The following is a 23,612-nucleotide window of genomic DNA, read 5'->3' on the forward strand; positions in this document are numbered from 1 at the left end:
TAATAGCAGTGGACCATTTCTTCATTATTTTGTGGTTGGATGCTGGAGAGACAAGATAAAGCAATTGAAAGCTACAAGACCCAACCAACCACCACCATAACACCAACTCGGAAAAGAGGTGAGCCTGTAATGGCCGTCTGACCGTTGAGGTGCTAAGGGGGCCTGTTTGGTTGCCACTTAAAAAATGAATTTCATCTCATTTAAATCTGTTTGCTTAATTTTAGGTGCCCAAGCTTCATTTTCAGGTATTGCAGTCTCCAATACGGAGGTTCTGCTTTTGATTGCTTTACCTCTTGTTTGATTTGGATTTTGTCCAAAAGGTACCCAATGGACCCAACCTGATCTTAATGCGTCCAGTTCCAATTCTTCAGACTCATTTAGAAATCAGACCAGGTTTGGGTCCACCATTTGGAGAATTGGCCTGGTCAAAATTGGGTCGAGTATGGGTTGTGTCGTGTCCTACCATCTTGGACATAGTTAAAATCAGTTTGGCACTCCTGTATTTATATTTTTTACTCTCTTTTTTTTTTCCTGAAAGTTTGGGATATTTATAGATTTGTTTTAATGCAGGATTGTGCAGTCTCCTATCTCTGAACTTTGTTTTGATCAAAACAGCTGTACTGAACAATCCGTATCTCATGAAAAGGTTTGGTCTCTAGTATTCAGTCAATTGTTGCCAAAACTGCCTTGTCAACTGAATGTGTCTCATCTAATGTTCTGGTACTTGTGTCTCAATTCTGCTCTTAACTCATCTCAGCCATCAGTTAGCACCACTGATAACATCTCTTTCTTCTGAAAATAGAGCTTTGGATCCTATGGATACGTCTCCTTGTTCTACTAACCACTTAGATGGCATACATGATGACAACACTTACACAGTTCCCAAGATTTGAAATCAACAAAACCTGGAAGAAGGGCATCACCAGAAGCCATAAAGATGTGGAAAGAAAATGGTTTTACTAGGTAAATATACAAAAGGATGTACTGATTGGCTGAGTGCTAGCAAGTTGTTAATATTCAGTGGCGATACTAAGATTCAACCTTTTGCGCAGCCTAATAATTGCATCTATAGAGCTGGATACTTAGAGCATAGTTCAAGAGCTTCTACCACTTCTTTCGAATTCAGCGCCATTTGCCATTTATCATCAATATCGTCAGGTCCAATGCCCTGGGTCCTGTTGGCTTTATTTTGTGTACATCTGTTAGTCTACTCTTTTTAATGGTAATCATGTTAAAAGCTATTGAATTGATGCGGCATACCTATCAGTCCCAGCCAAAACCCGTCCTGTTTCAATGATGAGTTCTTATCCCAACCAATCTGACAGTTTGGTCCATTCCAGGTAAGTAAACACTGGTCATTGCTGAGGCTCATCAAACTGGAAGCTCCTCATTGATCAAGTCAGTTTATTTCTTGTATTGCATATTTTGAGGTTATCATAAAATCGATTTCATTCAGCCAACGTCTGTTGCTTGTTGGAATTGTCTAATTGTTTTCATTTACATTGAGAAGGAAGGCTGTCAAAACTTTTTGACTCCTTGAGGGAACATGCTGGAGTTGTGTCATGAGCTACGCTTACCCTTTGTTAATTGGGTTATAACAAACCAGGTATATCTCTTGAATTTTTATTCGAGAAACTCAAATCTTTTGAATTGCTGATATTAATCTTGCTGGGAAGTTATGTTTTTTTAATCTTGCCATTTTTGAAATATTCTATATGATTTGGAACGGGTAAAGATTTGGGAAGACAGGAAGGCATTGCCACTTTTAACAATGAGGCCACATGATGAGGAATCTATTAACTCAGTTACATTCTTGACAGTGCATCATTGCCCTGATCACATAGTTCTTATCACAATGGTGTGGGTTACCCCATCTTTTGTTTTAACTCTACAGCTTCTTGATTCTAGAATTCCCAATGTTTTTAGTCCGGTAACAGTTTATAATGGCCAAGGGCCAAATCCGTCATGAGGCGAGATATTATCCGTCTTGGCCTATTGAATTTTTTTATACAAATTCATTTTTAATATACATCCTTTTTATGGATAATGGAAAATATACATCAGGCATCTTTTTTTGTGGTGATTGCTCTATCAAAGGGATCAAGGGCTATGGATGAACCATGCCCGAAAAATCTATTAGTTTGGAAGATCCTAGTCACCTCTCTTAGGAAAATTTTCAGGTGAATGTGGATTGTGGCTGTATTTCTCTTCTTAACCTGTCTATTTCCAGGTCAGAGATTAAAATGTCAGAATATATGCATTTATTCATAAAGTAATTGTATAGTTTTCCATGGGGAACTTAAACTATTGGATTTGGGGCATATGATTGGCCTCACCATGGATAAGAAAATATCATAATATTTCATCAGTTTACTCATTTAACTCATTTGCTTTGAATATGGACCACTCCTTTCATCAATTTCTTACTGAATTTAATCCCTTAAATGTTTTACTATGCTGTCCATATTTGACCCTTAATTCTTGATATCATCTGGAGTGTTTTTAATACTAGAAAACTATAAGTATGGAATGAATTTTGTGTTGATAAAGTTTTCTCACTTGTTAGATACATAGATTTTAATTGTTGGTGCTTATTTTTGTATTACTCTACCCAACCAATGTTTTTACACTCCTGACCAATGTCATTTATGGTTGAAGATCGTTTTGTTCTTTTAACAATTTGTTTCCTAGTTAATTTACAAAGAATCTAAACGAGGACATTGTAGTGGTATTTTAGGTCAAAATTCTGGCACCTGTATGACAACGAGGATGTACATTTAACATGTTTGAACTTTGAATATTGGTCTTCCATATTCATATGCATTGGGCTTCGATCAATGCAGGGGTATTACTCAATGGCTAAACAGCCATCGGACTTTGAGGTTCTCAATCAGGTAACCATCACCTATTGTCCTCTGTCATCATTGTGTTTCTTTTTTGTATTTCTATCTTCTTCTTGGTAGTTATTCCTAATTACACTAATCTGTTTACTCTCAGCACAATTGTCATTTACATATTTATTTTGGTTAAGGGAATTTGTATTCTTTTTCCGAGGGATGCTGAAACAAATGAAAATGCCGACTGCTGTATTGTTGAGAAGAGAAGAAATGGATGGATAAATTGGGTCCTTTAGCAAATTTCTTCTGTTCATTTTGGATTTTTTTATTTTGTATGTAATCTATTTTATTCATTCTGGTTTATTTGTAAACTCTTTTTTACTGCCTTTCCAAAAAAGGATGATTGAAATTCTGCATTTTCCCCAGAATTTTATCACTGATCTGGGTTTTGTCATTTTTGAAGGTCAAGATAAGATTGTTGATTTTGAGATGAAGCTCATGGACATTGACCGCAAGCATCTTGGAATTCCAGAAGCAGAGTATCATGCCATTGTAAAGATGCCATTAGCTGAGTTCTCAAGGATTTGCAAGGACCTCAGCAGCATTGGAGATACTGGTATCATCATCATCATTGCATGAGTTAGTATTGAGATACTTCCATACACATAATATTGTGTACTGAATTCACCCGCCATCCATTGGTTGAAATTTGAATAGAATGTGTAGGGATTCTTGTTGGTTGTTTCATACTAATGTCCAACATTCATATAAACAGTTATAGTTCACTAACAATATCTATGTTTTGGTTTGGGGTGATTGTAGTTGTAATTTCAGTGGCAAAGGAAGGAGTGAAGTTCTCTACCAGGGGTGATATTGGAACTGCAAATATTGTTTGCCAGCAAGGTGCGTTAGATATTGACTGCTTTTGCCCCTTTGTGAACAACCTGAGGCATTTCTCTCCATTCAAGTGGTTTGGGTTTTGTTTTTGTAGTGACATATGACCCAAACAGTATTTTCATTAATGAACTAGTCATTGTAATAATGACAAATGTCATCTATTTGTCAGTGTTTTAAAGCTGGGCTGGACTGGACGGTTTGATTAATCTGGGTCAGAACCAGCCATGGAAATGAGCCAAGTTGCCTGGAAACCCATTTTGGGCAAGAAATCATTTAAACCGTTCAGCTGGACCGGGAATGCCAAATCGGTTACGTATCGGCCGATACGTAACGGTAACGGTACGCACCGTTACCCGATTCGGGGCCGAAACGGCCGATTCTAATTTTTGTACCCGTATCGGCCGATACGGGGCCGATATGGGCGTAACGACCGATACGGGCGTAACGGTCACCCGTAACGGTCAGCGCCGTAACGGTCGAAAAACGGCCATTTTTTTTTGCATTTTAAGGTCCGTTTTTGATGTTTTTTCGAAACTTCTTGCTTCCAAACTCCTTCTCACTCCTTCTACTGCTAATTTCGACCAACCTTGGCTGGATATTTGAGGAAAAAACACATTATATTGGCGGATTTTGTTGAATCAAAGCTTGGTGGGCCATTTTTCATAAATTTGTCAAAAATAGGTATTTATACTTTTTTTAATATGTTTTGCTGTTTTAATTATCTCATATGATGTGTTAATCATAGTAGAACATGTTAATATGCATTTTACAGATTTGGGGTGCCATTTAATATTTTTTAAATATTTTTTTCTATTTACGCATGAATTTTGCCCTTTTTTTTTAAAATTCAAAAAATCAATTTTTAATGATTGTTTTGCTGTTTTAATCACTCCATATGATGTGTTAATCATAGTAGAACATGTTAATGTGCATTTTACAGATTTGGGGACCCATTTTATATTTTTTAAATATTTTTTCTATTTACGCATGAATTTTGCCCCTTTTTTTTAAAATTCAAAAAATCAATTTTTAATGATTGTTTTGCTGTTTTAATCACTCCATATGATGTGTTAATCATAGTAGAACATGTTAATGTGCATTTTACAGATTTGGGGTCCCATTTTATATTTTTTAAATATTTTTTTCTATTTACGCATGAATTTTGCCCCTTTTTTTTAAAATTCAAAAAATCAATTTTTAATGATTGTTTTGCTGTTTTAATCACTCCATATGATGTGTTAATCATAGTAGAACATGTTAATGTGCATTTTACAGATTTGGGGTCCCATTTTATATTTTTTAAATATTTTTTTCTATTTACGCAGGAATTTTGCCCCTTTTTTTTTAAAATTCGAAAGATCAATTTTTAATGATTGTTTTGCTGTTTTAATCACTCCATATGATGTGTTAATCATAGTAGAACATGTTCATGTGCATTTTACAGATTTGGGGTGCCATTTTATATTTTTTAAATATTTTTTTCTATTTACGCATGAATTTTGCCCCTTTTTTTAAAAATTCGAAAAATCAATTTTTAATGGTTGTATTACTGTTTTAATCATGCCATATGATGTGTTAATCATAGTAAAATATGTTAATGTGCATTTTACAGATTTGGGGTGCCATTTTATAATTTTTTAATATTTTTTTCTATTTACGCATTAATTATGGCCCTTCTTTTTTAAATTTTAAAAATAATTTTTTAATGATTGTTTTACTGTTTTAATCATGCCATGTGATATGTTAATCATAGTAGAACATGTTAATGTGTATTTTACAGATTTGGGGTGTCATTTTATAATTTTTTTCTATTTTCGAATTAGTGACTTTATGTTTTTATTTGCTTATATTGGACAGGTTTTGCCTTGGAGCTTCTTAGGGTTTAGTTAGAATATAAAATCATCTTTATTAACATAGGTCATACACTCATACTCAAATCTAATTATCTAGTGTCTACCTAAGCCTAAAGAAATGTCTGGATCTGGCCAACAACAAGTAAGTGATGATATTGGATGGCAACATTGTGAGGGTTGGTGGTACTAGGCACCAAATGAAGTGCAAGTATTGTGATAAACTAGTGACTGGTGGAATTACCCGTCTCAAACAACATTTGACACATCGAAAGGGTCAAGTTGCGCCATGTAGTAGAGTACCGAAAGAGATAATGCTTTTAATGCAAGCTAGTCTGGATGAGTCGAATGGTAAACGTGCTGTTGTACAAAAGAAGAAAGATGATATTTTGGATGCAACTCGACAGGAAGTGTTTGGTCCTGAATATATGGGCATTCGTGATGAAGATATTATTGATTCTGACGAAGATTTAGATCGAGAACTTACTATAGCTAGGAGAGAGAGCTTGCGTCTAGCTCGTGAAGAGGAAGAACGTCGCCGCATGTTTGGCATGCATGGGTCAGTGCGTGATACAGGGGGGGGAGTGGGAGTGGGAGTGCAACTGGAAGTGCAACTGCTTCTGCAGGGGGGGGTAGGTTTGGTGGGTTACGACGTATGTTTGGGAGCCGACGACAGACATCTTCACATGATGCCCCTATACGTTTGGATGAAGAAGTAAATGAGCCTAGGAGACCCTCTATTGATCCAATCCTATTTAGGAAAGAATCAACTAAACAAAAGAAGATAAAACAAATGTGGAGTAGAACTTCCGTTGAGAAATTAGGTAGAGCAGCAGCAAAGTTATTTGTACATGCCAACATACCTCCTAACGCACCAATTCTCCATATTGGCGGTGGTAATTGATGCGGCAGAGCGGTGAAGGAATAAAAGCTCCCACGGCTAAGGAGATTAGGGGAAATGGACAGATGCCAGAGTATGCGGATGTGAAAGCATACGTGGCTACCTTTAAACTTGTATGACAGGCCGGAGGATGCACAATCATGTGTGATGGTTGGATAGCCCAACCAGACGCAGCATGATCAACTTCATGGTATCGCCACTTAGGAACTATATACCACAAGTCAATTGATGCCTCAGAGGTAACAAAAAATTCTACTTATATTAATGGACTAATGGATAAAGTTGTGGACGAGGTTGGAGAGGAGAATATAGTGCAGATTGTGACAGATAATGAAGCAACATATAAGCTTGCAGGACATATGTTGATGGATAAGAGAAAACATCTTTTTTGGTCACCATGTGCTGCCCATTGTATTGATCTTATATTGGAAGATATTGGGAAGAAGAAGAATGTTAAGGAAATGGTCGAAAGGGCAAGGGAAGTGACGACGTTTATTTACAACCATAATCAAGTAGTTGCAATAATGAGAAAGTTTACGAAAGGACGAGAGTTGTTGAGGCCTGCGGCGACTAGATTCGCAACAAACTTTATAGCATTAGAGAGTTTATTCCAGCATAGAGAAGAGTTGAGTGAGATGTTCGCTTCCCGAGAATGGCTCAACACAAAACATGGGAAGAAGACATTAGGAATACCGGTCGAAGTTGTGAACACCATACGGGACAACAAATATTGGAAGAAGGTCAAGGCGATCCTAAAGGTGATGGAGCCACTAATGAGGGTACTCCGTCTTGTTGAATCCGATGAAGCACCTACCATGGGCTTCCTATATGATGCCATGGATAAGGTAAAGCTTGCAATTCAACGTGATTGTAGAAGTTGGCAGACTTATTGGAAGATGATCGACAAGAGATGGACAAACCAACTCCATCACGATCTTCATGCAGCAGGTTACTACCTAAATCCTAGGTATAGATATGCCCAATCATTTGTTGCGGATGATGAAGTTCGTGTCGGGCTAAAAAATGTGATAAAGAGATTAGAGCTTGACTTAGATCTGCAAATAAAGGCATTAAATGAATTAGATACATTTGGAAATCGCCTTGGTAGCTTTGGAGATGCTCTTGCACAGCATGCAGTATCTAGATTACAACCGGCCGAATGGTGGATTAATTTCGGAGAGAGTACGAAGGCTCTCCAAAAAATTGCAGTAAAAGTTTTGAGCCAGACAACATCTTCCTCTAGCTGCGAAAGGAATTGGAGTTGTTTTGCGCCAGACAACATCTTCCTATTCATTCAAAGAATAGGAATAGATTGCAGACTAGAACATTAGATAGACTTGTCTTCATGCATTACAATATAAAACTAAGAATGCGACGACATCATAGGAACATTACAGCTACTGATGACGGAGACTACTGTCCAATAAACTTGGATAATATTTATGATAAGGATGACCCACTTCTACCTTGGTTGGAAACAAGGGAAAAACAAATTGAAGAGGATAGTGAAGAATTGGAAATTGATGACCCAGAAATACGCAGAGCGCAACAAGAGAGTCGTGCAGATGTGTTGGACCCAGTAAGAGGGGCAGCGTTTATGCCACGTACAGATGCGGCTCAAGATCAACAAAAGAGTACGAGCAGTGGTAGCGTGACCGTGTTGCATGAAGACGATGACCCCCCTGCCCCTGGTGCTGGCACTTCTGGTATTGCTCAGTGCCCTATACAGCCGTCTACAGATCACGATGTCGATGAACAGCGACGAGGTGGTACACGAGGTCGGACTTATGAGTGTACCGAGTCACGATACAGCCAGCAGGAGGTGGGTACATCTAGTGGTGCACCGGGTCCGAGAGGTTCGGAACATCAGCAGACTCATGGTCTTGGTTATTATGATGGATATTCTTATGGTGAATTGAATTATGATGGTTATACTGAGCCTGTTCCATCACATTCATGTTGGAGTAGCCCTCCTGATCAATATCCATATGATTATAGATATCCAGATCCAAATCCAAGTTACTCATCACAGACGCACTCTCGATCTCAAGATTCTCAACAGGCCTGAGTATGGGCACCGGTATGGCTATTCGAGGCACTGGTGGATATCCTTATTCCGGGTCGAGTCGTTGCCTAGTCGGATCAGTCATCCTCTAGTTTCGTTGATCTAGTATTTCCTTATGCATTTGGATATTATGGATATGTAGCACCTACACCTATTGGATAGCCGCCTGATGGTGACGATGACGATGATGTGGAGGTCGAGCAACCACAAAAAAGCAGATTTTCATTTTAGTGGTGACTTGTGATTGTGACTTGTGAGTATATATTTGTGTTAAGGTAAGTATTTGTTGCAGCAGACAGCTCACAACAGTATTATTGCAAGAAGCCATGCACACACTTGACACTGCCGAACTTGTATTTAAAATAGCTCCCCTGACAACCAATCAAGTAATTCTCAATCAAGTTGCAGGGGAGTATATCAGACACTACTAATTTTTTATTTTTTTTAATATTCTTGACTTGAGGATGACAGGTTATAGGACAAGAATCATAGTCACGTGCATGGTGCACCACACTGCACAGGACCACAGGTATGTTCGAGAAATTCCTCAAAAATAATTGCAAACACCTGATGTAAGATATTTTCATTTTACATTCATTCTAATATATCTATCATTGATAGTAGATAGTTAGAAAATTAAATATATGAATTTTGTAGTCAAATTCAGGTTATCTGGTTCATAAATTCATCAGACAGTCCGATACAACTTCTCACCAAAGAGTGGACCGTTACACCACCATAAACATGTTCCAATTTATAAATGAATGCATATTTGGAATGCTTAGAATATTCTGGATTTAATCCATATTTTTTCATATTTTTTTGGCAAAAAAATTTTTTTGCGCCGTTACGGGCCGTTACGCTCCCGTATCACCGTTACGCCCCCGTATCCGTATCGATTTTGGAGGACACCGTTACGCCAACCGATACCGATACGGGATACCTCAGCCTGGTCTGCGCATCTGGATTGGGCATATTGCCAGTTGGACTGCTGCTTCAATTCTACTGTTTATTGGTAAAATTCAAAATGGGTTGTGGTGTTCGAGTACCATTTTATTTTTTTTATTATATAGAGCAAACACTACCAACTGTGCTACAGGCAGCTAGTTGCAGTCAGTTCCTATTATTTTATTTGTTTAAACATGTCATGGTTGGACTGGAACAGACCATTGTTTAGATTTGGACCAAACTGCTGATAGAAAGGTCTGGTCTTAGGATTTAAAACATTAGTATTCAGTGTATGACAAGCAGTGTTCATATTATCGGCGAAAAATTGATAATATCGCCGATATTATCGGTGTCGCCAGAGTTGCGACACCGAAACTCACTTTTTTCGTTTCTCTTCCTAATATCGGCGAATATTCGGCGATTTTATCGATTTTTCTTGTAAAATACCGTTGTCGACTAGAAATCGCGGCCCTGTCAAGGGATAACTGTAGCCAACAACTCCTTTTCGACAATAAAAGGGACGATAATATCGGGGGCTGCGTAAGTAAGTGAAAAAAAAAAAATCGTAAAAAAGGGGGAAAAAGAAACTTTTGAAAGTGTACCTTTAGAATAGGATCGTTGATAATGGCCCTGTCAAATGATGTTCCGGCGAAGAATATGCGATATCGTAGGAATTTTTTGAGATTTTCGGGATTTTAGGGTTCCCTCTCTTCCACGGGCGTGTTTTGTGGGAGTTTAGGGTTTTGAAACCCTTTTACAGGGAGCGGAAGTGATTATGGACGCGGATATTTCGCAGGAACTTCCTACGCTGGAAACCTAGGTGGGGCCCACCGTGATGTTTGTGAGAAATCCACTCCGTCCATCTGTTTTCTGAGATATTTTTAGCACAAGAGGCCAAAAATGAGCTGTATTTAATACTCAAGTGGGCCTAAAATGTGAGTATTGAACGTACACAGTTAAAATATTCGTGGGGCCACAGAAGTTTTGAATTAGGCTAATATTTGTGTTTTCAGTTCATCCCAGCAGGAATGACGTTATTAACGGTATGGATGACATGTAAACATCACTTTCTACCCCAGAGAGTTTTCAACGGCAGGAATTTTCCTACCCACCTTTTCCTCTAGTGCGGCCCACTTGACTCTTGGATCCTTCGTGCTTTTGGTCTCAAGTCCTAAAATGGGCTCAGAAAACAGATTTATGGTGTTGATTTCTCAAAAACATCACGTTGGGCCCCACCCAAGTTTCCAGCGCAGGAACTTCCTGCGAAAGGCTTTCGCAGAAAATCCGCGTCCGCGGATTAGGTGTTATGTGTTGGTGCGGAGCGTGCGACCTCAGGTGGCGTGGATGTCACGAAGTTCCGTGGACCACACCATGATGTATGTGTTATATCCACACGGTCCATCCATTTGGAGAGATTATTTTAGGTCATGAGCTAAAAAATGAGACAGAGCCAAAGCTTGGGTGGACCACACCACAGAAAGCAGTGGGACAATGATTCCTATCATTGAAAAGTTCCTAGGGCCCATAGTGATATTTATTTGTCATCCAAGCTGTCCATAAGATCACATAATCATCGATGAAGGAAAAAAACAAAAATTACACGGATCCAAAACTTCTATGGCCCCTAAGAAATTTTCAACAATAGACATTCAATTCACACTATTCACTGTGATGTGGTCCACTTGATCATTGGATATGCTTCATCTTTGGAATCAAGCCCTATAATTATATGGTAAAATGGATGGACGGAGTGGATAAAGTATATAAATCACAATGGGCCCCATAGAGTTGACTTGGTCCACTTAGCATAATAATTTACACGGTGCGCAGTGGACTTCCACGTTCAACTTGTTTAGGGTCTCCAAGGTCGGTGGCTCGGTGCTCTGTGGGGTCCATTATGATTTGATATATTTTATCAATGCCATCCATATATTTTGCCAGATAGTTTTAGGGCATGAGCCCAAAAATGTGGCAGATCCGCATCTTAGGTGGACCACACCAAAGGAAGCAGTGGTGATTAAATACCCATCATTATAAACTTCCTAAGGCCATTGTAATGTTTTTTTTGCCATCCAACCTCTCAGGTGGTCCATTTGATCATTGGATATGCTTCATCAGAATCAAAAACACAATTATCAGCTTGATCGAAAACTTTTTGTGACACCTTAGAAGTTTTTAATGTTGGGATTCAATCGCTACTATTTCCTTTGGTGTGGTCCACTTGAGATTTGGATCTACCTCATTTTTGGGACCATGTACTAAAATGATATGCTGAAACGAATGAATGGGGTGGATTTCTGGCATATATCATGGTGGGCCCATGGAACACTGTCAAGTAGCCACCTTGTTATTGGAAACACGATAAAACATATGCATTACGGTGGGTACACAAAGTCCTTACGCTAGGACATGATTTGGCTAGTGATGTTAGCCAGATGGCTAGTGGTTGATGCTATATGGGCCTAATCGTGATGTATTTATTTGATCCACGTTGTCCATCCATTTTTTTCAGATCATTTTAGATCTTGATCCAAAACATCAAGCATATATAAATCTCGGGTGGACCACACCACAGAAAATAGTAGCGATTGAATGTCCACCATTAAAAACCTCCTAGAGTTCGTTGTAATGTTTATTTGACATCCAACCTGTTGATTAGGTCATACAGACCAATTTGATGCAAAACTTGTGGCCCTTAAGAAGTTTTTAATGGTGGGCATTCAATCAACACTGTTTCCTGTGATGTGGTCCATTTGAGATTTGGATTTACCTATTTTTTGGGCTTATACCATAAAATGATCTGGAAAATTGGATGGATGCGTCAGTATGTCAAACAAGTGCCATATCCAAGCCATCCATCACCAAGTATACCACTATATAGATTCCATGTCTCAAGAAAGGTGTCCTTTTTTAGTTCATTAACTTTTGCATGGCTTAATTATTATATGCTATTTGCATTTGTATTATATGAACTCATTTTGGTTACAATTGGAGTGATTTCTTACAACAGAGCATGATTTTTGGGCCCCCCATTAAATGAAAACTTATTATTTAATGCATTCTTTTTGTAATTTTTTTATTCATAAATATGCAAATATGTGTATTTAGGCATGTCCTAAAGTTTCACTGAAAAATTCCATCATTTCCCCCTTGTTTTGCCATTTTTCTTCACATTTCCGGTTATCGGCGATATTATCGGCGATAACGATATTATATCTTTATCTCCAGTCAGCGAAACTTGTAGCGATACCGACAACTCGAACACTGATGACAAGTATATAACTCACTGAATGGTAAATCTTTTTCAATTTTCCCCCTTTTCTAGCATTGTTTGAATGCTTCTGAAATGGATTGATTTTGAGTTATGTACATGAGATAACTTTAAAAGGAAAAAACCTCCATGTATATCTTACACACTATTCTGGTTCCATCTAATTCATTATATAAGCATGCATTTGACAGGGCTTCAAAATCACCAGGCAGAGTCTGTGGAGGTCCGTTCCAAGTTGGAAAGCTGTGTCAACAAACAAGTACCCATCTGCTGGGCATTTCATGTCCAATCAGTAAAGCCTTGGTATCCAACTTGCACAACTCAGCAAAGATTTTGATCGGTTTTCTTATATTGATTAATTCCTGTGATTTTGCAGGGGGAGCAAGAGGCATACTAAAGAAAAAAAAAAGTTACTTTCTTGCCAGTGAATACTCTACTTTCTCGTTTGTACCTTTGACTGATGTGTAATCTATTTTCCTTGGGCATTTGTATTTTTGTTCTGATGTACCACACATGGACACGTGCCGTGTGTGGTTTCTAGATCCACTTGTGATGGGGCATATGGGTGACACGTGTAAGCATTGTAGCTAACATGTTCTATGGAAATTGCTCTATTTTCTTTGGTGATCCACTGGATGGAACAACAGAAGCCTTCCATCAAAGGAACAACAGAAGCCTGAAGCCATTATGCTAACAATTAAAAAAATAAGGACCTGACACTACATTTTGCAGGAGATGTCCACGTAGCCAACCTGCTTCTCAAGTTCCCTAGCACATGCATGAGCCTTCCATCAAAGGAACAACAGAAGCCTGAAACCATTATCCTAACAATTAAAAAAATAAGGACATGCCACTGAATTTTGTAGGAGATGTCCACGTCGCAATGCATTTTTCAGATCCGTTAAACGTCCCTCGCTTGAGATCTTAACCGGCACTTAAAAGCACCTTTACCGGAGCACCTTTACCAGCGGTCATAAAAGTGCCAGTAAAAGTGTATAAACTGCCGGTAAATCTTACTTTAAGCGGCGCCCAGCACAACCACCAGTAAAAGACAACCACCAGTAAAAGACGCTGACTGCCGGTAAAGCCTTTACTGACACAACTTTTACCAGCGCTTGCCTGACCGCCAGTAAACCCTTTACCGGCGGTTTTGACCGCCGAGAAAGACCAGTTTTGTTGTAGTGTGGTTAGTAATTATTATCCTGTATACCTTAGATGTTCCGCACTATCTGAATTTCTTCCTTTCACATGAAGCACACTGTAATTGGTATTCAATGAATTTCAATTTGTCATAAAATGGAATGTCCTTGTTTCTCTAGTTCCTGTGTAGCGTTGTCATGACTGTCCTCTGATTAAGACAATCACGCTATTGTTTGAAACAAGTGCTTCAAATCTCTTCACTGCAAGTGCATTTAGAATGTTGTTTGGACCATATTCGGTGGTTGGATCTACCAAAGGCATTTTTTAGCTTGTATGAGGTTGGTGTTTCTTCTTCTTCTTCTTCTTTTCCCTTAGAATGATAAAGGTATTGTAGAAGGTTTTTAGTTTTGAGTGAGAAACCTAGTCTCAATCGTAACAGTTAAAAATTTGAATGAACATGTGAATTAGTGTTTTGTACATGGTACTGACAATTAGTTTCAGTTTGTGAGGGGCTCAAATTCATTCATTTCCCTTTTGTACAGTGCAGCGGTTGTCTTGGAGGGCTGGTCAGATTCGCATCAGCCTCCTCTGTTGAAACACTTGAGATACCACAAAAGAGAAGCATAGGTCAACTGTCAAGCAGTGCGAAAAGGCAATGGTCATCCAGTCCTCAAGAGATGGAAAACAGTGTTGGAAATTCACATTCCCATGAATCACATCAATTGATTGGTTCCGCTGTTGTCAATGAAGAAACAAAGATGATAGAGAAAAATGTGAACAATTGTCCATTTGTTAACCAAGGTCTGTCTCTCCCTTAAAATGAGTTTGATATGGATTACATCAGTCCATCAAGAGTTTACTGTTTGGGTTTTACATTGTCAATATCACTTCAATCTTGGTTGTCCATTCCATTCTGGTTACCATTGATGCATCCCTGTTGGAAGAGAATGAATTCATCTTTTGGCCATTTGCTGTTCTGTTTTGGACAGACCTTAATGGCGATAACAGTGTACTTGTACTTGCATTTGAGCTAGTTCACTTTTCATTTTTCCAGTGGCTATGGCCATGACATCAGATGCAAGGGAAGAAGAACCAATCTGATGCAGAGAACCCCCGACAAGTGACATCTGCACCCACAGGTGAGAAGTTTCTGCACAACATTTGTTACGTTCATTGCATGTGGTGGTTTTATATTTTGTTTACTTCTAACAAATATGTTCTTTTGGTATCAACTGAAGGTATCTATGTTAATGTTTCTCCGCAAACTTAATCTTGCTTGCTTGTGTGAATCTTCGACATGTTTTAATTCAAGGTTCCTATGGGGATGGAGGCCAAAGCCATCAAAGCAGCCAAGAGGGAAGTTACAAAACATAGGAACATCCATTTCCCAGTAATTATGGAACGTGCTATCATTTCTTTGAGTTCGCAATGATGGCCTTACAAGTGATTGGATTTGGTCAGTACTGTCTACCTCAATAACTAATTTTTTTAATTATATTTCAAAAGTTTTGTTTATTTAGTTTAGTTCCTATCTCTTCAATAAAAAAAATGACAAATTAAAATTAGAAATTTCAGGAAAAAAAAACTTTCACTTTTATAGTTTGGGCGGACTATGTTAAAGCCTAAAGGGCAAAGTTGATAGTTGTGAACTGCCAATGCTAAGTAGAAGAAACAGTTTCTTACCTTCTTGCAAAAGTAAAAATGAAAAAATGAAAAGAAAAAAGAAAAAGAAAGTTCCTAGTCTGGAATGCAGAACTGATTTTTGCTATGACTGTTCACTTTAACGTGACTAATAGCTAGTAATTGACCAATGTTTGATTTTTTTTTTTTTTTTAAATCTTTATTCGACTTTTGAACTTCAACTGTTGGTAAATTTGAAGATCATCTCTTATATGAGAAGCAATAAAAGATAAATGTGATTTTAATTGCTGTTTTTCAAGACCATTTGTGCAAGTGTAAAAGGGGAACCTACTGACTTTCTTTTTCCTTATGGGATGTCACCATAATTGACCATTTGTTTTGAAATGGATCAATGGATTAATTGACTTGTAGCACCCATAGTCAATCGTATTGCTGAAAATGACTATCAGTTCGACAGTGCAGCCCACATATACTTGTTTTTTCTTGAAAAAAAGAAAAGAAAGAAAAATTACCACTAGTAGGATTGATATTTGAGTATCATCATTTTTTTTCTTTCTTTCCTCGGCTTCTTCTTCATCTTCTTCTTCTTCTTTTTCTTTTGTCTTTCTTTTCGTGATAATTTTATCTTATAAATAAAATAACACTATCAATGATAAAACATATTTTTAGTTCATTGTGCTTGTCTTCAAGATGAGTGCATAACACTAACATCAGTGCTAGGATGTAAGTTAATAAAAGTAAGATACAAAAGATTAGGTGAAATTCTTCTTCTAGCGTTACACAATCCTTTGATTATGTTTTAGCATACTACAATTTATGAAGCTTGTGATGGCATTTTGAGCATTGCACATAAATTAACTTTTTGATGGTATTTTAAGCATTGCACATAAATTAACTTTTTAATGGCATTTCAAGCATTGCACATATGGGAAATTAGCTTTGATGGCATTTTAAGCATTACCTTCAATAATTAAATCCATTTTTTGTTGTTGGTCTCACTAAGAATAGCTATTATTTTCTACCAAATGACATTGATATCTCCAACACCCACATTTGGAAGAAAAAAAAAAAAAAACATTTCCAATAAATATTTTAGGAATCATTAGCCAGTAGTTGCCTTTCCCAATAGTTGCATGGCTTTTAATGACCTTCCGAAATAAGGGTTCAAAACCGTTCCCAAATAAGAAAAAATATTGTTCCTAAATTGAAAATTTGTGACGGTCCCTAATTTTTTGCGACGCCCTATTTAACCACGGTTGAAAATCGTTTCTAAATGGTTTAGGAACAGTTTTCCATCGTTCCTAAATGTGGATTTTGGTGTAGTGTGTGAATTTTGGGAAATGACCCATTCATGGTAGGACCTACTTGATGGTTGGTACAGATCTCATTTACATTTGCCACTTGTAGGAAAAAGTGAGTTCCTATATAAAATGTCCTTCTTTAATGCAGGTAAGATTTCTGTTGTTGGCAATAAATACAATGAGGATAACAAACCCTCAACCCGACGGTCGAATATCAAAACATCAAACAGAAAGAGAAATAGTGAAGAATCACCTCAATTTAAGAGGAAGCAAGCTGCATCTATTACTAGAGCAGAAGAGGATGGCATACTTGTGGGGGATGGTATTTATTATGAGGTTCCTGGCAAAAGCCTGAACCAAAGTTCTATTTTAGAAGACATGGAAAGCCCGTTTTAAAGGAAGCGCTGAAATTAGCCAATACGTGTGGCTAGCTAGAATCTCACTAAGGTCTTTCTCATTACTATTTTGTTTAGAGATAATATCTATAAACTTTAGTCATACTTCTTTATTCTAATGCGGCATAAATTTATAGAAAGAATTTAATAATTGATTTTTCATCTTTGTAGTTCTCTTGATCTTATTACAGGTCTTTTCATCACTCGATGGTCATGGTAAGAGAACACCATCTCACTTTTGAACTTTTCCTGCTACCTATTTACCTTACAAGAATTGTACTTTGCATTAGGCAACAAACAAGCCAGATTGGCCTGTTGGTTCGAGACCTAACCTGAATGGGTTGGACTTGAGCCTAATATACACCCACTCATGGGCATAGCCCTAATTTAAAATGGGTGGCCTTAAGCAGCGTAGGTTGGGTCAGTCTACAGTTTAGCTCAACCTACTTTCAAGGTGGGTTTCGACTAAACTAATTGGATAGTGGGTCAGGTTCAAGCTAGAAATATGTCCGTTTAAGTAAATGGGTCAGGCTTGTGTTGAACCTTTTGTCCGTTTAAGTAAATGGGTCAGGCTTGTGTTGAACCTTACCTGCTTGCATAGGTTAGGTGATTAATGGGTTGAGCTAGATGGCTCGAGTTTACTCAAGCCAAAACAAAATATCTAGACTTGAACTCAACATGATTTCTTGAGTCTAATGTATTGAACCAAAGCTCATTAAAATTGTGTCGGGTTCATGGGTCGAGTTCATATGGTACCTATGACTTCGGGTACCCATTGACATTCCTACTGACCTTAATGCGACCCATGTGATAAATGGGTTAGATTTGGATCGGGAGCCAATATTGACCCATTAAATTAATGAGTTGGTTGATTTTGATTTCAGCATGACCTAAAGCGGTCCTGAATTTTATTGGGTTGGGTCTTAAGTCCAAAACTTTAACTAGATTCTTACTAAATTCTTAAATGGGTCAGGTATGAGGCGCCCCTAGACCCAACCTAATCCAACCCAACCTATCTCAATACCGTGCATTTCATGGGTCCACTTTAGGTTATGGGATATATATATATATATATATATATATATATATATATATATATATATATATATATATATATATATATATATCAGTCGTATAAAGAAACTTTAGGTGGGCCATACCATGTGAAGACATGCTTAAAACATATAAAAGCACTTTGTGGTGCCCACCCGAGTTTTCAATGCGGCTGACACTTGGTTTGACCCCTCATCCAAGTGGGACACATACAATAGATGGGCTAGATTTGTGAACCACATCTAGGTGAGCCCAATAAATGATTATGATTTTTTTAATGGGAGGGTAACCCTGTCAACTGTTGTATGTGGTGTGGTAAACCCAAGTCATGGATTGACTTGCTTTTTAAACCCATGGCCCACCTTCAAGTGGTGCATCTGACTGATGGGGTAGATGTTCGACACACATCACGGTGGGGTCCACACAGCACGACCTCATGGGAAGTTCCCATGAGGTTGCTCACCTACACACGTGCACACCTTTGCACATGTGTCATAGGCGTCTAATCCGAATGGTCCATGTGATGCGGAATCCCATTAATCCCCAAGGGTAGAATTGTCACCCCGACCTAAAATTCTGGTGGGCCATAGCAAAGAGAAATGCAAATCAAGGGAGGAAATTGTTTTCATTTTGCATGGCCCACCAAAGTTTTCGATCAAAGTAAAAATTGGGCCCAGGGGGTTTCATGAGGTGATGCTTCACGTGGACCGTTCAGATTTTGAGGTCACATCACGTATGATGAGTTCTTAAAAAAGTTTGCGTGAGTTTCGGGTGAATTGGTGCGCAGTTGAGCATTCTAATCCGATTGGTCCATGTGATGCAGAATCCCTTGAAACCCGAAGGGAAAATTTTTTACCCTGATCTAAAATTCTGGCGGGACATAGCAAAGACAAATGCAAATCAAGGGAGGAAACTGTTTTCATTTTTCATGGCTTACCAAAGTTTTGGATCAAAATAAAAATTAGGATCAAGGGGTTTCATGACGTGCTACTTCATGTGCATGTGGACCGTTCAGATTTTGGAGTCACATCACGTTCGATGAATTCTCAAAAAAGTTTGCACATGCTAACTGCTGCGCAGCTGAGCATTCGGCATATAGAGTCATGCTCACCTGCGCACCTATGTACATGGGCACCTTTTGCACACGTGTCATGGGCGTCTAATCCGAACGGTCCATGCAATGCGGAATCCCATGAAACCCAAGGGAAAAAAATTCAACCTGATCTAAAATTCTACTGGGACATGGCAAAGAGAAATGCAAATCAAGGGAGGAAACTGTTTTCATTTTTCATGGCCCACCAAAGTTTTGGATCAAAATAAAAATTAAGACCAAGGGTTTTCATGACGTGCTACTTCATGTGCATGTAGACTGTTCAGATTTTGGAGTCACATTACGTCTGATGAATTCTCAAAAAAGTTCACACATGCGAACTGCTGCGCAGCTGAGCATTCAGCATATAGAGTCATGCTCACCTGCGCACCTTTTGCACACGTGTCATGGGCGTCTAATCCGAACGGTCCATGCGATGCGGAATCCCATGAAACCCCAAGGGAAAAAAATTCAACCTGATCTAAAATTCTAGTGGGTCATAGCAAACAAAGATGTAAATCAAGGGAGGAAATTGTTTTCATTTTTCATTGCCCACCAAAGTTTTGGATTAAAGTAAAAATTGGGCCTCAGGGGTTTCATGAGGTGGTGCTTCACGTGGACCTTTTAGATTTTGGAGTCACACCACATATGATGAGTTCTTAAAAAAGTTTGCACAAGTTTTGTGCGTATTGGAGCACAGCTGAGCATTCAACATAAAGAGTCATGCTCACATGCGCACCTTTGCACACATGTCATGCGCGTATAATCCTTATGGTCCATGTGACGTGGAATCCCATAAAACCTCAAGTGAATTTTTTTCACCCTGATCTAAAATTCTGGTGGGCCATAGCAAAGAGAAATGCAAATCAAGGGAGGAAATTGTTTTCATTTTTCATGGCCTACCAAAGTTTTGAATCAAAGTAAAAATTGGGCCCAGTGGGTTTCATGAGGTACTCCTTCACGTGTACCATTCAGATTTTGGAGTCACATCACGTATGACGAGTTCTAAAAAAATATCGCATGAGTTTCGTGCATACTGGTGAGCAATTGAGCATTCGACATATAGAGTCATCCTCACCTATGCAGTTGCGCACCTTTGTACATGTGTCATGGGCATCTAATCCGATCAGTCCATGTGATGTGGAATCCCATGAAACCCCAAGGGTAAAATTTTCACCATGATGTAAAATTCTGGTGGGCCATAGCAAAGAGAAATGCAAATCACGGGAGGAAACTATTTTCAAATTTCATGGCCCACCAAAATTTTGGATCAAAGTAAAAATGGGCCCAGGGGGCTTCACGAGGACCGTTCAGATTCTGGAGTCGCATCACGTATGATGTTTTCTCAAAAAAGTTCCCACGAGTTTCGTGCGAACTAGTGCGTAGCTAAGCATTCAGCATATAGAGTCATGTTCACCTGCGCACGGACGCACCTTTGCACACATGTCATGGGCATCTAATCCGAATGGTCCATGTGATGAGGAATCCCATTAATTCCCAAGGATAGAATTGTTACCCTGATCTAAAATTTTGGTGGGCCATAGCAAAGAGAAATGCAAATCAAGGGAGGAAACCATTTTCATTTTGCATTGCTTACCAAAGTTTTGGATCAAAGTAAAAATTGGGCCCAAGGGGTTTCATGAGGTTTTGCTTCACGTGGACCATTCGGATTTTGGATTCACATCACATATGATGACAAGTTTTCAAAAAAGTTCGCCCGAGTTCCGTGCGAACTAGTACGCAGCTGAGCATTTCACATATATAGTCATGCTCACTTGCGCACCTATGCAATTGCGCACCTTTGGAGACGTGTCATGGGCGTCTAATCTGGTTTATGTGATGCGAAATCCCATGAAACTCCAAGGGAAAATTTTTCACCATGATGTAAAATTCTGGTGGGCCACTGCAAAGAGAAATGCAAATCAGGGAGGAAACTGTTTTCATTTTTTCTTGGCCCACCAAAGTTTTCGATCAAAGTAAAAATGGCCCCAAGGGGTTTCATGAGTCGCTGCTTCACGAGGACTGTTCAGATTCTGGAGTCACATCACGTATGATGTTTTGTCAAAAAAGGTCACACGAGTTCCGTGCTAATTAGTGCGCAGCAAGGCATTCGGCAAACTGAATCATGCTCACCTACGCACGAGCGCACCTTTGCACACGTGTCATGGGCGTCTAATCCAAACGGTCCATGTGATGTGGAATCCCATGAATCCCCTAGGAAAAAAATTTCACCCTTATTTAAAATTCTGGTGAGCCATATCAAAGAGAAATGCAAATCAAGAGAGGAAACTATTTTCATTTTTCATGGCTCGCCAAAGTTTTGGTTCAAAGTAAAAATTGGTCCCGAGTGGTTTCATGAGGTGCTGCTTCGCATGGACCGTTCAGATTTTAGAGTCACATCATGTATGATTAGTTTTTAAAAAAGCTCGCATGAGTTCCGTGCGAATTGGTGTGTAGCTGAGTATTCGACATATAGAGTCGTGCTCACCTACGCACCTTTGTACATGTGTCGTGGGCGTCTAATCCTTACGGTCCATGTGATGCGGAATCCTATGAAACCCCAAGGGAAAGATTTTCACCCTGATCTAAAATTTTGGTGGGCCATAGCAAAGAGAAATGCAAAACAAGGGAGGAAACTATTTTCATTTTTCATGGCCCACCAAAGTTTTGGATCAAAATTGGGCTCAAGGGTTTCATGAGGTGTTGCTTCACGTGGACCATTCAGATTTTGAGGTTGCATCATGATGAGTTCTCAAAAAAGTTCACATGAGTTCTATTCAAACTGGTGCGCAGCTAAGAATTCGGCATATAGAGTCATGCTAACCTACGCACCTACACGCACATGCGCACGCATCATGGGCGTCTAATCTGAATGGTTCATGTGATGCGGAATCCCATGAAAACCCATGGGAAAACTTTTCACCCTGATATAAAATTTTGGTGGGCCATAGCAAAGAGAAATGCAAATCAAGGGAGGAAATTGTTTTCATTTTTCATGGCCCACCAATGTTTTGGATTTGTGCCCTGGGGGTTTCAAGAGGTGTTGCTTCACGTGGACCGATCGGAGTCACATCACATATGATGAGTTTTAAAAAATGTTCACATAAGTTCTGTGCGAACTGGTGCACAACTGAGCATTTGGCGTATAGAGTCATGCTCGCCTACGCGCTTACACACTTGCGCCCGTTTGTACACATGTCATGGGCTTCTAATCCGAACGATCTATGTTATGTGGAATCCCATTAAACCCTAAGGGAAAAATTTTCACCCTGATCTAAAATTCTAATGGGCTATAGCAAAGAGAATGCAAGTCAGGGGAGGAAACTGTTTTCATTTTTCATTGCCCACCGAAGTTTTGGATCAAAGTAAAAATTGGGCCCAACGGGTTTTATGAGTCGCTGCTTCATGATGATCGTTTAGATTTTGGAGTCACATCATGTATGATGTTTTCTTCAAAAAGTTTGCATGAGTTTCGTCTGAACTAGTGCACAGCTGAGCATTCGACATATTGAGTCATGCTCACCTACGCACGAGCGCACCTTTGCACACATGTCATGGGCGTCTAATCCGAACGGACCATGTGATGCGAATCCCATGAATCCCCAAGGGAAAATTTTTCACCCTGATCTAAAATTTTGGTGGGCCATAGCAAAGAGAATTGCAAATCAAGGGAGGAAACTGTTTTCATTTTTCATGGCCCACCAAAGTTTTGAATCAAAGTAAAAATCGGGCCCTGGGGGTTTTATGAGTTGCTACTTCACGAGGATCGTTAAGATTCTAGAGTCAAATCACGTATGATGTTTTCTCAAAAAAGATTGCCCGAGTTCTGTGCGAATTAGTGCGCAGCTAAGTATTCGGCATATTGAGCAAAGCTCACCTATACACGAGCACACCTTTGCACACGTGTCATGGGCGTCTAATCCGAACGGTCCATGTGATGCGGAATCCCATGAATCCCCAAGGGAAAAATTTTCAACCTGATCTAAAATTCTGGTGGGCCATAGCAAAGAGAAATGCAAATCAAGAGAGGAAACTGCTTTTATTTTTCATGGCCCGCGAAAGTTTTGGATCAAAGTAAAAAAAATTGGGCCCAACTGGTTTCATGAGGTATTGCTTCACGTGGACCGTTCAGATTTTGGAATCACATCATGTATGATGAGTTCTCAAAAAAGTTCATACGAATTCTGTGGAAACTGGTGCGTAGCTGGGTATTCGGCATATAG

General features: G+C 39.0%; 1 protein-coding gene across 3 annotated transcripts in view; it reads left to right on the top strand.

The window, feature by feature from the left end:
* Nucleotides 1-15,444, top strand: part of LOC131239920 (uncharacterized) — a 29,606-nt gene extending 14,162 nt beyond the window's left edge. The window contains exons 1-10 of one of the 3 annotated variants that reach the window (XM_058237852.1): nucleotides 1,511-1,680; nucleotides 1,736-1,858; nucleotides 2,844-2,894; nucleotides 3,032-3,169; nucleotides 3,301-3,453; nucleotides 3,660-3,740; nucleotides 12,961-13,072; nucleotides 14,457-14,710; nucleotides 14,899-15,048; nucleotides 15,222-15,444. In XM_058237852.1, the coding sequence (XP_058093835.1) occupies nucleotides 3,112-3,169; nucleotides 3,301-3,453; nucleotides 3,660-3,740; nucleotides 12,961-13,072; nucleotides 14,457-14,710; nucleotides 14,899-14,978 (738 nt within the window). In that variant the 5' untranslated portion in view covers nucleotides 1,511-1,680; nucleotides 1,736-1,858; nucleotides 2,844-2,894; nucleotides 3,032-3,111 and the 3' untranslated portion in view covers nucleotides 14,979-15,048; nucleotides 15,222-15,444. Of the gene's footprint in view, nucleotides 1,681-1,735; nucleotides 1,859-2,653; nucleotides 2,895-3,031; nucleotides 3,170-3,300; nucleotides 3,454-3,659; nucleotides 3,741-12,960; nucleotides 13,073-14,456; nucleotides 14,711-14,898; nucleotides 15,049-15,221 lie in introns of those variants that run through there. The other 2 variants (XM_058237853.1, XM_058237855.1) reach the window with 2 other exon arrangements.
* Nucleotides 15,445-23,612: the final 8,168 nt, after the last annotated feature.

Source organism: Magnolia sinica, chromosome 3 (genome assembly GCF_029962835.1).
Source record: "Magnolia sinica isolate HGM2019 chromosome 3, MsV1, whole genome shotgun sequence".
Classification (NCBI taxonomy): Eukaryota; Viridiplantae; Streptophyta; class Magnoliopsida; order Magnoliales; family Magnoliaceae; genus Magnolia; species Magnolia sinica.